General features: G+C 36.3%; 1 protein-coding gene across 1 annotated transcript in view; it reads left to right on the top strand.

The window, feature by feature from the left end:
- PGM2L1 (phosphoglucomutase 2 like 1) overlaps positions 1-15450 on the top strand; it is a 47479-nt gene that overhangs the window by 7273 nt on the left and 24756 nt on the right. The window contains exons 2-3 of the mRNA XM_026518093.4: positions 11271-11438; positions 14824-14930. Coding sequence (XP_026373878.1) covers positions 11271-11438; positions 14824-14930 — 275 coding nt within the window. The remainder of the gene's footprint in view (positions 1-11270; positions 11439-14823; positions 14931-15450) is intronic.

Raw genomic sequence — 15450 nt, forward strand, 5'->3', positions numbered from 1 at the left:
TTTTCATGCTACTTTCTGTCTTTCAGAAATATGTTGAAATTTCATCTACTCTTCAGTACCCATTGACCCCTTCCCCAGTTCTTTTTGCATTGTGGGTTTAGTCCTTTTATACTTTTACTGTCATTTAAAAAATTCTCAGGAAGAAGGGGAGACAAGCGTCTAAGTCTTTCATCTTCAACTGAAACTCTCTATTATTTTCGCAAATTAAAAATGTACTTAAAACTGGAAGCAACCAAATGTCCTTCAGTAGGTGAATGGGTAAAGAAACTTTGGTACTTCTAATCATGGAGTACTACATCCAAAACTAAGGATGTACTGTATGGTGACTAACATAACATAATAAAAAATTATTATTATAAAAAAAAAGAAACTTTGGTACTTCCATGCAGTAGAATATTATTTATTGATTTTTTAAAAAATGAGTTATCAAGCCACAAAAGCACAGTTAAAGAAACTTTAAATACTTACTACTTAATGAAAGAAGCCATTCTGAAGAAGCTACATACTGTATGACTCCCAACTATATGTCATTCTGAAAAAGGTAAAGCTATAGAGACAATAAAAAAAAATTACCAGGGGAAAGGAGGGAGTAGATGGCGCACAAGGGATTTTTAGAGCAGTAAAGCTATTCTTGTATGATCCTATAATGTGTAATACATTCTGTATTTGTCAAAACCCATATGTAAACTATAGACTCCAGTTCATAGTATTGGATCAGTATTGGATCAATTACAACAAATGTACCACAATAATGCAAGATGTTCACAACAGGGGAAACTTAAGGGAACTCCCTGTACTATCTGCTCAATTTTCTGTAAACCTAAAACTGTTCTAAAATGTAAAGTTTAGGGTGCCTGGCTGGCTCAGTCAGTAGCATGTGACTCTTGATCTTGGGGTCATGAGTTTCAGCCCCAAATTGAGGGGTAGAGCTTACTTAATAAATAAATGTTTTAAAAAAGTGAAGTCTATGAATTTAAAAAAATATGTATGTACTTCAAAGGGAAAGGATTCATATTCGAAAGCACATCCTTCTTTCCCAACTGAAATTTTCAAAATAGGTAGACTGGCTTCTTCTGCTTTTTATTTGGGGGTCCTCTTTGCCCTATCTTTTCTTTCATAAAGGATTTTTGTTTAGTTCCTTCAGAAAACTATGTGGATATATCTTTTTTTTAAATAAATTTTATTTTATTTTATTTTTATAAAGATTTTATTTATTCGACAGAGATAGAGACAGCCAGCGAGAGAGGGAACACAAGCAGGGGGAGCGGGAGAGGAAGAAGCAGGCTCATAGCGGAGGAGCCTGATGTGGGGCTCGATCCCATAACGCCGGGATCACGCCCTGAGCTGAAGGCAGACGCTTAACCGCTGTGCCACCCAGGCGCCCCCTATGTGGATATATCTTTGATCTAGAATTATTTTCCCCTCTCTCTTTCCTCCTATTTGAAAAATCTGAGAGACCCTGGAGAACCTAATGAAAAGGAATTTGTCTCATTTTGTTCTTTCAGATTTTGCTTGTAAGATACATTGAACTAACCAAAGAATTTAAGTACTATATTCCACCATTTCAGATTTTCACGGTCCCTCCCTGGATTATCTAAATTAGATTTCTTTCATCCTCTTGGAGAGACGCATGATTTGCTTGTTTAATTGTTTTTACATATTTCATGTGTCTGTTTATTTTTTATAAAAGTATTTTCCCCAGGGGCGCCTGGGTGGCACAGCGGTTAAGCATCTGCCTTCGGCTCAGGGCGTGATCCCAGCGTTATGGGATCGAGCCCCACGTCAGGCTCCTCCTCTATGAGCCTGCTTCTTCCTCTCCCGCTCCCCCTGCTTGTGTTCCCTCTCTCACTGGCTGTCTCTATCTCTGTCAAATAAATAAATAAATAAAATCTTTAAAAAAAAATATTTTCCCCAAAATAAGAGGTTGAGTGCAGATTTTACTAAAATAGTTTTTCATTAGTCAATTTCTCTCCACTGTCAGTTAGTAGTAAGGCTGCTGCCCTCTGGTGTTGGGAGTTAATGGAGAAAATATTTCTCTGGTAGAAAAAAATATAGACAGGTGGGTACTATATCTAATCCTGCATGTGATCCTTTACACCAGATAATTTGGTGAGCACTGGATCTTACCAAACAAAATTATGACTTGGTCATATCAAATGCCCAAAAGAATATGAAAATTATCATGTAAATGAAAAATCCTGTGCTTCTCAGGTACATAGGCTTTTAGCTTTCAGCTAACCAGAAGATCTCTTTAATGTAAATAGTGGTTTTATTTTGTAGTTTCTGCTTCACATTTTTCTCATGTCACTTTTCCTCTGAAATGTTTCATTATTTATGCAGGTAAAATTTTGAAAAAACCTAAATGCCCACCAAAGGGGAAAGGATAAACAAATTGGAACACTGCAACAGTTGAATACACTAGATCAGGGATGAATGGATAAAGAAGTTATGGTATATATACACCATGGAATATTATTCAACCGTAAGAAAATGAGAGAACACTACCATTTGTGACAACATAGATGGACCTCAAAGGCATTATGCTAAGGGGGAATAAGACGGACAAGAAAAAGACAGTATGATCTTACTTACATGTGGAATCTAAAAAAAACCCAAAAGACCAAAAAACACACCAAACTCATAGAGAGGTCAGATTTGTGGTTACCAGATGGGGGGGTTTGTGTGCAGAATTAGAGGAAGGTGGTCAAAGAGTACAAACATCTGGTTATAAGATAAGTAAGTACTAGGGATATAATGGACAATATAATTATAGTTTACACTGTGTATGATGTATTGGAAAGTTGTTAAGAAAGTAGATTCTAGGGACGCCTGGCTGGCTCAGTTGGTTGAGAGTCCGACTCTTGGTTTTGGCTCAGGTCATGGTCTCAGGGTCGTGATATCGAGCCCCATGTTGGGCTCCGTGCTCAGTGGAGAATCTGCTTAGATTCTTTTCCACCCCCTCTCCCTCTCCTTTTGCCCCTCCCCCTACTCTCTCTAAAATAAATAAATAAATCTTTTAAAAAAAAGAAAGTAGATTCTAAGAGTTTTCATCAAAAAGAGAAATTTTTTTCCTTTTCTTGTACCTATATAAGACGATGGATGTTAACTAAACCTATTGTTCTAATCATTTCACAATACCTTGAATAGCATAAAGGTTGGGGTGCCAACACCCCAAACAGTCAAAAATCTGCATGTAACTTTTGACTCCCAAAAAACTTAATAATAGTCTGCTTTTGATCAGAGGCCTTACTGATAACATAAACAGTTGATTAACACATATTTTGTATATGTATTATAAAATGTATTCTTACAGTTAAGTAAGCTAGACAAAAAATGTTATTAAGAAAATCATAAAGAAGAGAAAATACATTCACAATTCTGTACTGACTTTACTGAAAAAAATCTGCATATAAGTCGATCTGCTCAGTTCAAACCTCTGTTGTTCAAGGGTCAATTGTATATATAAATTAAACCATCATGCTGTATACCTTAAACTTACACAGTGATGTCAATTGTTTCTCAGTAAAACAGGAACAAAAGCAAAACAAAAATAGATCTATATGTATTGAAAGGATCTCCAAGATATATTAAGTGAAAATAGCAAGTTATAGAACATTGTGTGCAATTTGATACCATAGATATAAAAAGACAGAAAGCAAAACTACCTATCTATACATATGGAGATGCCAGTAAAGGTCTGGAAGGATACATCACAACAGTACTAGCTCACCCCACAGGAGGGGCCTGGGACTGAGGGTAATAGTCAAAGACGTCTTTAGCTTTCTGTATTATTAGTATTTTTTTAAACTAGGAAAACGTATTGACATAGTTCAAAATTAATAATATTTAAAATACAAATAAAGAGGGGCACTGGGGTGCTCAGTAGGTTAGGAGTCTGACTCTTCATCTCAGCTCAAGTCTTGATCTCAGGGTTGTGAGTTTAAGCCCTGCATTGGGCTCCATGCTGGGTGTGGAGCCTACTTAAAAAAATAAAATAGAATAAGATACAAATAAAGAACAATTAACGCTGCTTTTTAAGAGCCATGGAAATTCAAAGTTAGGAAGACTACATAAGAAGTTGAATTTGAGCTGGACCTTGAAGGATAATAGGATAGAAATAGATGATGAGTATGGGGACAGAAAATTTAAGGTGGAAGAAATAGAGGAGTAAAATGGAAAACGAAACTGATCAGGGAAATGAAACTGAATGGGCAGCATACAAGAATAATGAAGATTTTCTTTTAGTTTAAGCATAGCGTTTGTGTTGGACTGCTGTGGCAGTGATAATTATGTAAAGGAGGGGCACCTGGGTGGCGTCTGCCTTTGGCTGAGGTCATGATCCCAGGGTGATCCCTGGGTGGGACTCCCTGCTCAGCGGGGAGTCTGCGTCTCCTTCTCCCAATGATCCTCCCCGGGCTCCTGCCCTCACTCTCGCACTCTCTCTCTCAAGTGAATTAAAAAAAACAGAGAGAGAGAGAGAGACTACGTAAAGGAAAAAGGAAATCTCTTGTTTATTGTGTGATCATGTGCCAGATGTGTTAATAGATGCTTTCATGTAAAAAAAAAACAAAAAAACTTTTAATCCTTCCAGGATTGTTTGAGCTAGTTATTCTCATTTTTTAACCCTATATACAAAATTGAGCTCAGAGAAATGGGAGTATTTGAATCTAAAAAGATTTTGATCTCTGGCCTTTGGGATCTGATTCCCACCCTTCCTGACCTTTGTATTTGTTGTAACCGGAATTGGACTCTATTGTTAGTTCTTGGCTGATGAGTCTAGCAGTAATTCGGATGAGATGGTTTGGAGATGTGATGGAGGGTAGCCTGGAGACTCTTCTAGAATTATGGATAACAAAGTTTCACATTAGGATCATTACAGTGCCTTCCAACAGAATTGAAGAAGTAATGAGCCTTTCTAACAAATTGACCTCTCCTTTTTAAAAACACAGAGAATGATAAGCATCTCCTATTTTGTCATAATGTTTTGCTAAATTTGAATCAGGTCTCCTTTTTAAAGAAATAAATTACATGTTCAGTTTAAATTCCCGTATCCACTTTACTGATCCCATTCTCCTCCCTTCTACCTTTCCCCAAAGTAATGAAGGTGTACCTAAGAATACTAGAATTTTGTCTAAATTTCCTGTTTGTTTGAAAAATAGCTTTGTTTTTCATTTAATCAAAGTAAAGATAACCCTGGAAGCTAAACAGCTCCTTTAAAAGAAAAAAAATCACTTAGTCAAAACTATTTCAATGCCTGAAAACACTCAAAATTAAAGATTTATGTTTTTTGTAATATACAAATACTTATATATTTATATTTAAATATAACTTTTGAAAATGTGGATACTGTTAACCTCTCCCTAAATAGTACCAGAAGCCATAGTTCCTTGACAAAATGCACGTCAACAATAAAATAACATCAAATACAGCCCAAGATGTTCGTTAAGTAGAAATGTCATATTTTATAAGGGTAGTAAGTTTCATACTAGAAACTTAGATTCATACTTAGAATTAATTATTTAAATGCTCTCTCTCCCAAACATCGAGGAACTTTTACATAATTATCGGGAAAAACTTGACAGTAAGAGAGTTGATATTCTGTAGTACAACTCATACCCATGAATTTATTTTTGTAATTTGCATATCTTTTTTAAAAAAAAAAAGCCCGCTTCTTAAAGAGAATTCAAGTATCTTTCAAGTATTGTATTTTTCACAATAAATTATATTTTTCAAATGTGTCATCTATAGAATTATCAAATCACTGTTTCATACTTAATATAACGTTGTATGTCAATTATACTTCTGTATGAAAAAAAAAATTTAAAGATGGAGAAATACAATTTAGAATTACACAAAGACCCTTAAATGGGAAAAACTATTGGTTAGCAAGAGTGTATTTTGGACTCAATAAGGAAGCATCTGGTTGGGAAAACATGTTCTACTCCAGGTCCCTAGATGTGGAGCTTCAAGCTGGCTGACCCTCAGAAGTAAATGTCACTTGGGTTTACCCTTCCGATTTTCAGACTGCAGTTTCCTATTTTAACTTCTGTTTAGAAATAAACTTAAATATTTTTTCTCTGTAGTTACATAAAACTGGTATTTATTGTTTAGACACCAGCCTCTGCCAGTAACATTTTAAAATGGTATGTGTAGCTTTGCAATTTTTGATATATTTGAGCCACTAAAAAGTCAATTTTGTATGTTGCCTCGTTTTTAGATATATAACAATATTAGGATTTGGGCTGTGAATATATATTATGTTCTTTCAGATCTATTCTAATCTTCTTTTTTTTTTTTTTTAAAGATTTTATTTATTTATTCGACAGAGATATAGACAGCCAGCGAGAGAGGGAACACAAGCAGGGGGAGTGGGAGAGGAAGAAGCAGGCTCCTAGCGGAGGAGCCTGATGTGGGGCTCGATCCCATAATGCCGGGATCACGCCCTGAGCCGAAGGCAGACGCCCAACCGCTGTGCCACCCAGGCGCCCCTAGATCTGTTCTAATCTTCTAAACAATGAAGGTCACATTTTAAATTGTTCTTATGCTGTTAGGTTTAGTACTAGAAGATTAATAGAGTAGATCCAAGTTGTATAAAACTTATACAAAGGTTTATAAATGAAGTAGGAAAGGAGATTTATAGGTGAATTCCTCATTGACAAACTTGATTTGTTTTATATAACGATGATTAATTACTTTTACATACTTTTATATACATTTACATTTATTACACGTAAACAATACAGAAACCCCCTGATTATGAACAGAATTGGTTCAGAAAAGCTTGGGCGAGTCCAAAATAATCCTTCATAAGTGAGTACTAATACTTTCATTTCATGGCAGGCAGAGTTGGAGTGACTTTGGTCTGGTATATAGTTTTATTCATATCTCTAAGAGTTTGTAAGTGCTGCATTTTTTTTTTTTTTTGGTAAATTAGTTTTTCATGTTTTCTTTGAATTCGGGCCTTATGGACCTACACCATGGAAAAAACAGAACTCCACAGAGTATTATGTAAGAAGACACCTTCTTTTCTTCATTTCAGCCATATAAAGTTGCAGCAATCCATAGGATTAGAACCTAAACGAAAATTTTGGGTAAACAGGTAAAATTTGAAAATAATGCACGGCTTTAATTCTGTACTCTGTAGCTTACTGATTTCCTACTAAACAATCAGCTTTATTCCTGATGAAATATAGAAAATGCTAGCAGTCACTAAAATGTTTCTGGATTTTCTGCAGGATTACTTTTTTGGGGTACTAAAATTATTAGGATTCTAGAATACACTAGTTCCGAGAAAATTTAGTTCTGATTGAATGTATTTACTTTCTTTTTTTTTTTTTTTAAGATGTTATTTATTTATTTGACAGAGATAGAGACAGCCAGCGAGAGAGGGAACACAAGCAGGGGGGGTGGGAGAGGAAGAAGCAGGCTCATAGCGGAGGAGCCTGATGTGGGGCTCGATCCCAGAACGCCGGGATCACGCCCTGAGCCCAAGGCAGACGCTTAACCGCTGTGCCACCCAGGCGCCCCTGAATGTATTTACTTTCTAAATAATTTTTATTTTATATAGTAGATCAGTAAGTGCATTACCAAAAAGTATGTAAATCATACAACTTCTCCACAGACTTATAGTTTCATTTTAGAGGGGCTTTCTTTAGAGTTGCCACCAGTCGAAGCATTTTTTTTCTGTTTTGGCTGGTTAGGCAGCTCCTACCCTCAAGTAATGAGCGCACTGGAAATAAGAGAGCACATTTATTAAGCAAACAATAATTTGTATTTGAGAAAGATCCAGTATACGTTTTAGTAATAGCCCTCTGTGGCTGCTGTTCTAAAAAGAACAATTTGTGAGGTAAAAAGTATTCATGTAGACACACAAATAGTAGTTTTTCTGAGCTATCATAGATACTTATCTAGTTTTTGCCATAAGATCAGTAATAACATCCATAAAATATCCACTACCAAGGATGTACAATAAAAATAAGTCACTTTTCTAGCTCAGACCTCACTCTTGGTTTCCCCATCAGAGATAATCACTATTTTTAGTCTCTTATATTTGCATGGAGTATTTCTGGAATGATACATAAGTGTACACATACCTCTTTTTATGCAAATTAAAACACTTTATATACACTTCTTTTCATTTGATACATCTGAGTTCTATGTAGAAATAGTATTTATTTATTTATTTATTTATTTTTAAAGATTTTATTTACTCATTCGACAGAGAGAGAGACAGCCAGCGAGAGAGGGAACACAAGCAGGGGGAGTGGGAGAAGAAGAAGCAGGTTCCCAGCGGAAGAACCTAACGTGGGGCTCGATCTCAGAACGCTGGGATCACGCCCTGAGCCAAGCCACCCAGGTGCCCCTAGAAATAGTATTTAAAAAATAATTTGTAATTCTTTAGAATCTTCATATATGATAGCTTATAAAAATAGTCATTTGAAGATTTTAACAACAAAATCCAAATTCAATTTCATCTGAATGGAAAATACAGGATAATCATGGCTACATAGATAGCCCTTTAGGTATATTTTAAAACATCTAATTTAATGTCTACTTATGAAATAGTGGAGAAATCTAAGTTTAAAGTAGATTTCATATGCTTGTCAATATAATCGCTTAGCACTGTTTACCATAAAAATATACTTATGTCTAATGCATCATGATTTTTAATCCATTTTTATTTTTCCCTAATTTACAGGGTTTTTCAGAACCAGGAATTAGGTTAGGACTGGTTGTGATGTTTGTAACAGAGAATAGAATTTTTAGGCCCTACTCTAGTAGCTGTGCAGTTAAACATTAGGAAGTACTCAGTAACGTGATAGTTTTCGTGTCTGGTAGATCATTTTTATGTAACTGTAATTTAAAAGAATGATGTTTTACTTTATAGTTGGAGTTTATTATTATTAGAAGCATTATTAGCCTGTCCTACATAATTATTTTGTTGTTTGTAGTGAGGTGGTATAGGATTTAGAGCCAGACCAACCTGGATTCAGATCCTGTCTAGACCTCTAATATTAGCTCCGTGTTACTAGGCTCCCTCTCTAAATATTAAGTTCTTTATCAATACAATGGTAATAATACTACTACCAGTAAAATGCTGTAAACAACATTCTTATATGCATAAATCTTTTTGTTTGGGTGAGGATATTGCTGTGGACAGAGAAATTTATGGGCCAAAAGGTATATGCAGTTTAAATTTTTATAGTGGCTGCAGACTCTTAAAGGACTATCCCAATTTTTTTTTTTTTTGTTTTAAAGATTTTATTTATTTATTCGACAGAGATAGAGACAGCCAGCGAGAGAGGGAACACAAGCAGGGGGAGTGGGAGAGGAAGAAGCAGGCTCATAGCGGAAGAGCCTGATGTGGGGCTCGATCCCATAACGCCGGGATCACGCCCTGAGCCGAAGGCAGATGCTTAACCGCTGTGCCACCCAGACGCCCCTCCCAATTTTTTAAATAAAGTTTATTTATTTAATTTTAGTGATTTCTGTATCCAATGTGGGGCTCAAACTTATGACCCTGAGATCAAGAGTTGTGTGCTCTTCCAACTAAGCCAGCCAGGTGCCCAGGACTATCCCCATTTCAGTGTTACTAACTATATGACGCTGCCGTGTACCCTCTACAGAATGGAGGGTTTTTTTGGTCTTCAATTTTTACCATTCTTATACTTGTTTTTAAATGTTTGCCCTCTTCAAGTCTCTTTGACCTCTATATCAAATCTGGTGGTATCTTAGACGTTGGAATAATATATAGTAGCCCAGCTAATCTTATTGCTTAGAGTCTTCTCTTAATAGCTATTCATATTTTGGGACACCTGGGTGGTTCAGTTGGTTAAGCGTCTGCCTTTGGCTCAGGTCAGGATCTCAGCGTCCTGGAATGGAGCCCTGCGTGGGGCTCCCTGCTCAGGAGGGAGTCTGCTTCTTCCTCTCCTTCTTCCCCTTCCCTGCTTGTGCGCCTTGCGCGTTCTCTGTCTCTCTCAAATAAATACATAAAATCCTTTAAAAATATAGCTATTCATATTTTTATGTAGCCTGTGTGTTTGCTAGTGTGTGCCATTTATAAAAGGGTTATTCCTTGAGTCAAGGTTTTATATGTATATCATATTTTCTTTTATTTTTTTTTTAACAGTCTATCCATTTTTAGCAGATTACAAGTCCAGTTAATCAGAATTTCCACGGCTTCTCATTAGTTTGTGGCATGTGCTCTGGTTACTTTAATTCCACTATAACCAGAAAACCTTTTTGTTTAAATATATATTAATATGTTTGTATTTCTTTGCAAGTGCAAATATACTCTAATATTTAGCACCTTGTAGGTGCCTTGGTGTATCGTTCTGAATATTCATTATCGTTGTATAGGCTATGGATGTAGATCTAAGCCGTTAGTGTGGACTAAATCCATACTATATATAGTATGGAAGGGAGAAGTTGTAGTTCCCTTTATTTTCGTTAATATTTGACTCTTACTCTTAAAAAGAAAATACTGGAAAATTCCATTCATATTTTATTCTAATTTTAATTGCATTTCTATTTGAAGTTTGTTAATTATTTGTGAAGTGCTGTTTCAGTCAGGGGCATCCTTGAGCTTTATGAAAATAAGGTAAAAGGTGTGATCATGAAACAAAGAATCCTAAAATACAGATGTTGGCGTTTCCTGCTTGCCAAGCCAAGTTTGGACTGAATTTTCATTCTCATTCTTAGCTAAGTCCACATTTAATATCTAAGACCATTTTATGGTCACCTTTACTGTAGATACAGTAGTGTAGATACACAGTGTAGATACTGTGACTTTAAAGAGCAGGAAGGCTTATCTGGTTACTTTGAATCGCAGAGATTTAGGAAGTAGTCGGTAGGCATGTGTTGATGGCTTTTACCCGATAGCTTCCATATTTCTTTTAAAACTTAATATAGACTCTAATTTAATTAATGTTATTTTTATGACTAAGAAGCTTACTTTAGATCCATAGCTCTTTAAGTTTATCAGTGTGTTAAAAAAAATTCTTGAATTTTTTACAAAAATTGCTACAAAAAATGCCATGACAATTAGAGATACGTAAATCTCCTCCAGTAAGGGCCTGGCTCCTTGGGGGACTCAGTAAATGGCCGGTATTGTTTTATTATACATACAAATATTGATCAGTAGCGCTGTGGAATTTATAGTGTGCCTGGAACCTTGTGATATATGCATAATACTTACCGGTTCCTCAGAAGGGCTTCATATTAGGACCCTGCTTGTGATGCTGATTAAGTCTTCATACTTTTTTTTATAGAATCCCAAAACAAAAGAGCAGATTGAAAATCTCTTACGGAATGGAATGAACAAGGAGCTGCGAGATCGTCTTTGTTGTCGAATGACTTTCGGGACTGCAGGACTTCGTTCTGCTATGGGGGCAGGATTTTGCTATATTAATGACCTTACAGTAATTCAGTCAACACAGGTAAGTATTACAAAGTACAATATGTATACACTATTTTTTGGCTTTCCAAATTAGGTTGTGCCTTTCTAAAAATAAATAAATAAATAAATAAAAACAAAGTTTATATCTAGGAAGGTACTTTCTTGTAAGTAAAAAAAGTGTGGAATAAATGCTGACCTTTGGTCTGGCACAAGATTTATTTTAGAAGTCATTTGTGTATCTTCAAAGTTATAGACTAACTTTCTGATTAAGAATTCTTTTGGTGACCATTGTCAAACTCTTGACAATGTTACTTTGCATTTGAAATCAGGAAATGGATATTGACATTTCCAGTTAATACAAAGAAGCAAACTTAGATGAAAGAGAATTACTCATTTTGGCATATGGCCATTGATAAAGGTTAACCAGAGTATTTGGAAAATGTAGTTGAAAATATTTCCCTTTAATGTGGTTTTCCATATCCATGAGAGTTCTTTAAGACAGTGTCCATATTCATGAGAGTTCTTTTTTTTTTTTAATTTAAATTCAATTAGTCAACATATAGTACATCCTTAGTTTCAGATGTAGAGTTCAGTAATTGATCAGTTGTGTATAACACCCAGTGCTCATTACATCAAGTGTCCTCTTTAATGCCCATCACCCGGTAACCCCATCCCCCCACCCACCGGCCCTCCAGCAACCCTCGGTTTGTTTCCTATAGTCCATGAGAGTGCTTTAAGACAGTGTATGATATGATACAATTTATTTCTCCCCATTTTTATGCAACTTAGAAACAAATTACTTCTTTTTCCAGTGAATCATTCCCACTGCTTCAAGGAACTATAGTTTTGAGGCTAAAACACATTTAGCATATACTAAAAATAGTTCTGGACTAGAGAATTGCTCAGTAGATATAAATATGTAATTCTAATCAATACTGCTGAACAGTAAATCATTCTTAGCCTTGTTCTAAGGGAATTCTCTAAAGGCAAAGGCTAATGCAGGGCATGGGAAAGAAGACATGAAAAGATGGCTAAATAGGTAGGATACCTGCCACGCCCCCCACCCTTGTCCCCTTTCTTTTCCTCATCCAGAGATGCATCAGCTCACTCTTTTAAATAAGTTCATTTCGTCATAAGCTTTCACTTTAAAGGAAGATTCCTTGACTTTACCAAAAGGGTTGGAGGAGGTTTGAAAATCAATTTCTATGGAAGTGTAAATTGTTCCTGGAGTTGCGATTCCATTGTGTGAAATGGAAAAGCTAATGGATTCTGATTCTTAAGCCCTAGCCCTTTTCAGAATCTAGGTATAGGGGAATAAGATAAGATATGTTTTTATGCCAGAGAATAGTAAGAAGTTCTGTGAGGTTTTAGGACAACGTCATCTTTAGAAATAAATAAATTGGTGAAACTAACCAACATGGGCTATATTAAGCATGCGTGCACGTGCACAGACACACACACACACACACACACACACTCACAGGGAGTGTAACCAGAGCACAGGAGTGTAAGAGCACCTGATTCTGGGGAGCCTAAGCAGACCAGGTTCGGCCGCTTGCTGCTGACAAAATCCAAAAGCAGGGAAAGAAACATAGTGGTGGTGAAACAAGAAAGGAATTTATTTCAGCGCAGCCAACACCAGGAAGACAGTGGACTTAAAAAGTGCTGAAAAAACTTCTAAGTGTATATAAGGAAAGTGTGGGACAAAAGTAGTGGGCATGTGCAGGAGGGCAGTAAAGGTCAGGTTGATCATTGTCTTGGGGTCACTCATGCAGGGTCTTGCTGACATGATTATTGGAGGGGTAGGCAGTTTCGGTTCCCATCACAGGACGCTTTGCCAGCGGGGGTTTTTTGCCTGATTTAAGAGATAAGCTGGAAAGAAGAGCTTAATCAAACAGAAAAATATAAACGAAGGCCAAAATGGAGGTAGTTGAAGTCCTCTTTCAGGAGTCGGCTGGAAAGAATAATTATATTTGAAAGAGCCATGAAAGAGGGGTCCAGAAGTCACCGGGGCCTCACCTGATGCTGCCACAGAGTGTCTTCGCAGAGCCTGCCATACAGTGGTCTGCAATAAATTAGAACAACTTAGTTTTAGTTGAATGAATGGCCTTGGGCAAGTCATTAAGTGGAGATTCAATCTTTGCTCTTTTTTTGAAAAGATGTTGAAGGACAGACAAAAATAGAAAAAGGTATCTTCAGTTTTTCTTTCTGGGTTTGTAAGGATTAAATGTGGGAACATTTGTGAAAGTGGTTTTAAAGGACTATTACAATATGAAGTATTATTTTTAGAGATGAAAGCATTTATTAAAGTTAGCAAATCATTTATAGGATACTTAAATGGTTCTAGTTTATTGTCATGGTATTTTCAATATTAAATAGTTCATTTCTTTTTTTTGTCACCATTGACCGCAGGTTTTCCTCGTTTATGAAATTTTCTTTCTGTGAGATTTTAGAACTAAAGAATTACAAATGGGATCAGCCATCTTAAGAAATGTTCTAATGGGGCACCTGGCTGGTAAAATGTGCACTCTTGATCTCAGAGTTGGGAGTTCGAGCCCCATGTTGGGTTGTAGAGGTTACTTAAAATCGAAAGAAAGAAAGGGGGGGGAGCTAAGAAAGAAAGAAAGAAAGAAAAAGGAGAGAGGGAGAGAGAGGGAAGGAAGGAAGGGAGGGAGGGAGGGAGGAAGGAAGGAAGGAAGGAAGGAAGGAAGGAAGGAAGGAAGGAAGGAAGGTCTTATGAAGGTTTATGTTGCTGATTTAAAATGTTTGTGTCAGGGGTGCCTGGGTGGGTCAGTCGTTAAGCGTCTGCCTTTGGCTCAGGTCATTATCCCAGGGTCCTGGGATCAAGCCCTGCATCCTCCTTGGTGGGAAGCCTGCTTCTCCCTCTCCCACTCTCCCTGCTTGTGTTCCCTCTCTCGCTGTCTCTCTGTCAAATAAATAAATAAAATCTTTAAAAAAAATAAAAAATTAAAAAAATTAAATGTTTGTGTCATAAATAGGTCAAATCTTTTGGTTGGCTTTGGTCTTATGACTTAGCAGGGCCTAAAATGGTCAACATTCTGTTGTCTACAGCCTTAAGGCAAGAAACGATTTCTTTTGATCCTTCTAACAGTTTTCTTGTAGCATACGGACTCTCTTGTCCCCTCTTTTTCCCCTAATGTTTTGTGTCTCATACTGGCTTTCATAGTTACTTAACTGATATTTCTGTGGTATTAAATGTGTCTGAAACTCAAGGAAATAAATGTTTGTCATCTCACATTTGAGGATTGAACAGTATTGTTCCCACACTGGTAAACATGAGCATAAAGGCAGGAAGCCAGGTCCCTATGAGCCAATAAGCTGCACACTACACTTAAAGCGAATAGATTTTAAGTTGTGGAAAATGCAGGTATTAGGAACTAATCTTTTGTGTTTATCTGCTTCAGGGAATGTACAAATACCTTGAAAGATGTTTCTCAGACTTCAAGCAGAGAGGCTTTGTTGTTGGGTATGACACCCGGGGTCAAGTAACTAGCAGCTGCAGCAGCCAAAGGTATAGTGTGAATTGTTTCAGAGATTAAGCTGGGTTGGAATAAAACCTTAAAAAAAATTAGTAGTAGGATTTCTGAAACAGGAAACTGTCAAATAGAAATGTGATCACATGCTGGTGTTTATTTTAGAGCTAGAATAGAAGCATTTTAAAGCTTTAGCTCTTACAGGCAGGATTAAAATTTTTAAATATTCAGAGTATTTAGGATGACATCATAGTTTATGTTATGATTTTAATATTTTGGCAACAGCATTGGGTAGAAGTGATTATATAGCTTGCATTCTCTCATTATACTCACATTTAATTCGTTTTAGGGTATTTTCACACACAGATAATCATGAGAGAGTGATGCTTTTTTTCCAGGGGTTAATTATGCATTTTTGTTTATCAAAGTCTCTTATTTCACTTTCCTCCATTCTTCTTGCCTTTTGCGGGTTTTATTTCTTAGTGGAGGCATCAAAAGATGAATGAGGGAAAAGGAAGAAATTAAAATATCAGTTCTACTTCTTAAGTTCCTTTTTAA

This window comes from Ursus arctos, unplaced genomic scaffold, assembly GCF_023065955.2.
Source record: "Ursus arctos isolate Adak ecotype North America unplaced genomic scaffold, UrsArc2.0 scaffold_22, whole genome shotgun sequence".
Classification (NCBI taxonomy): Eukaryota; Metazoa; Chordata; class Mammalia; order Carnivora; family Ursidae; genus Ursus; species Ursus arctos.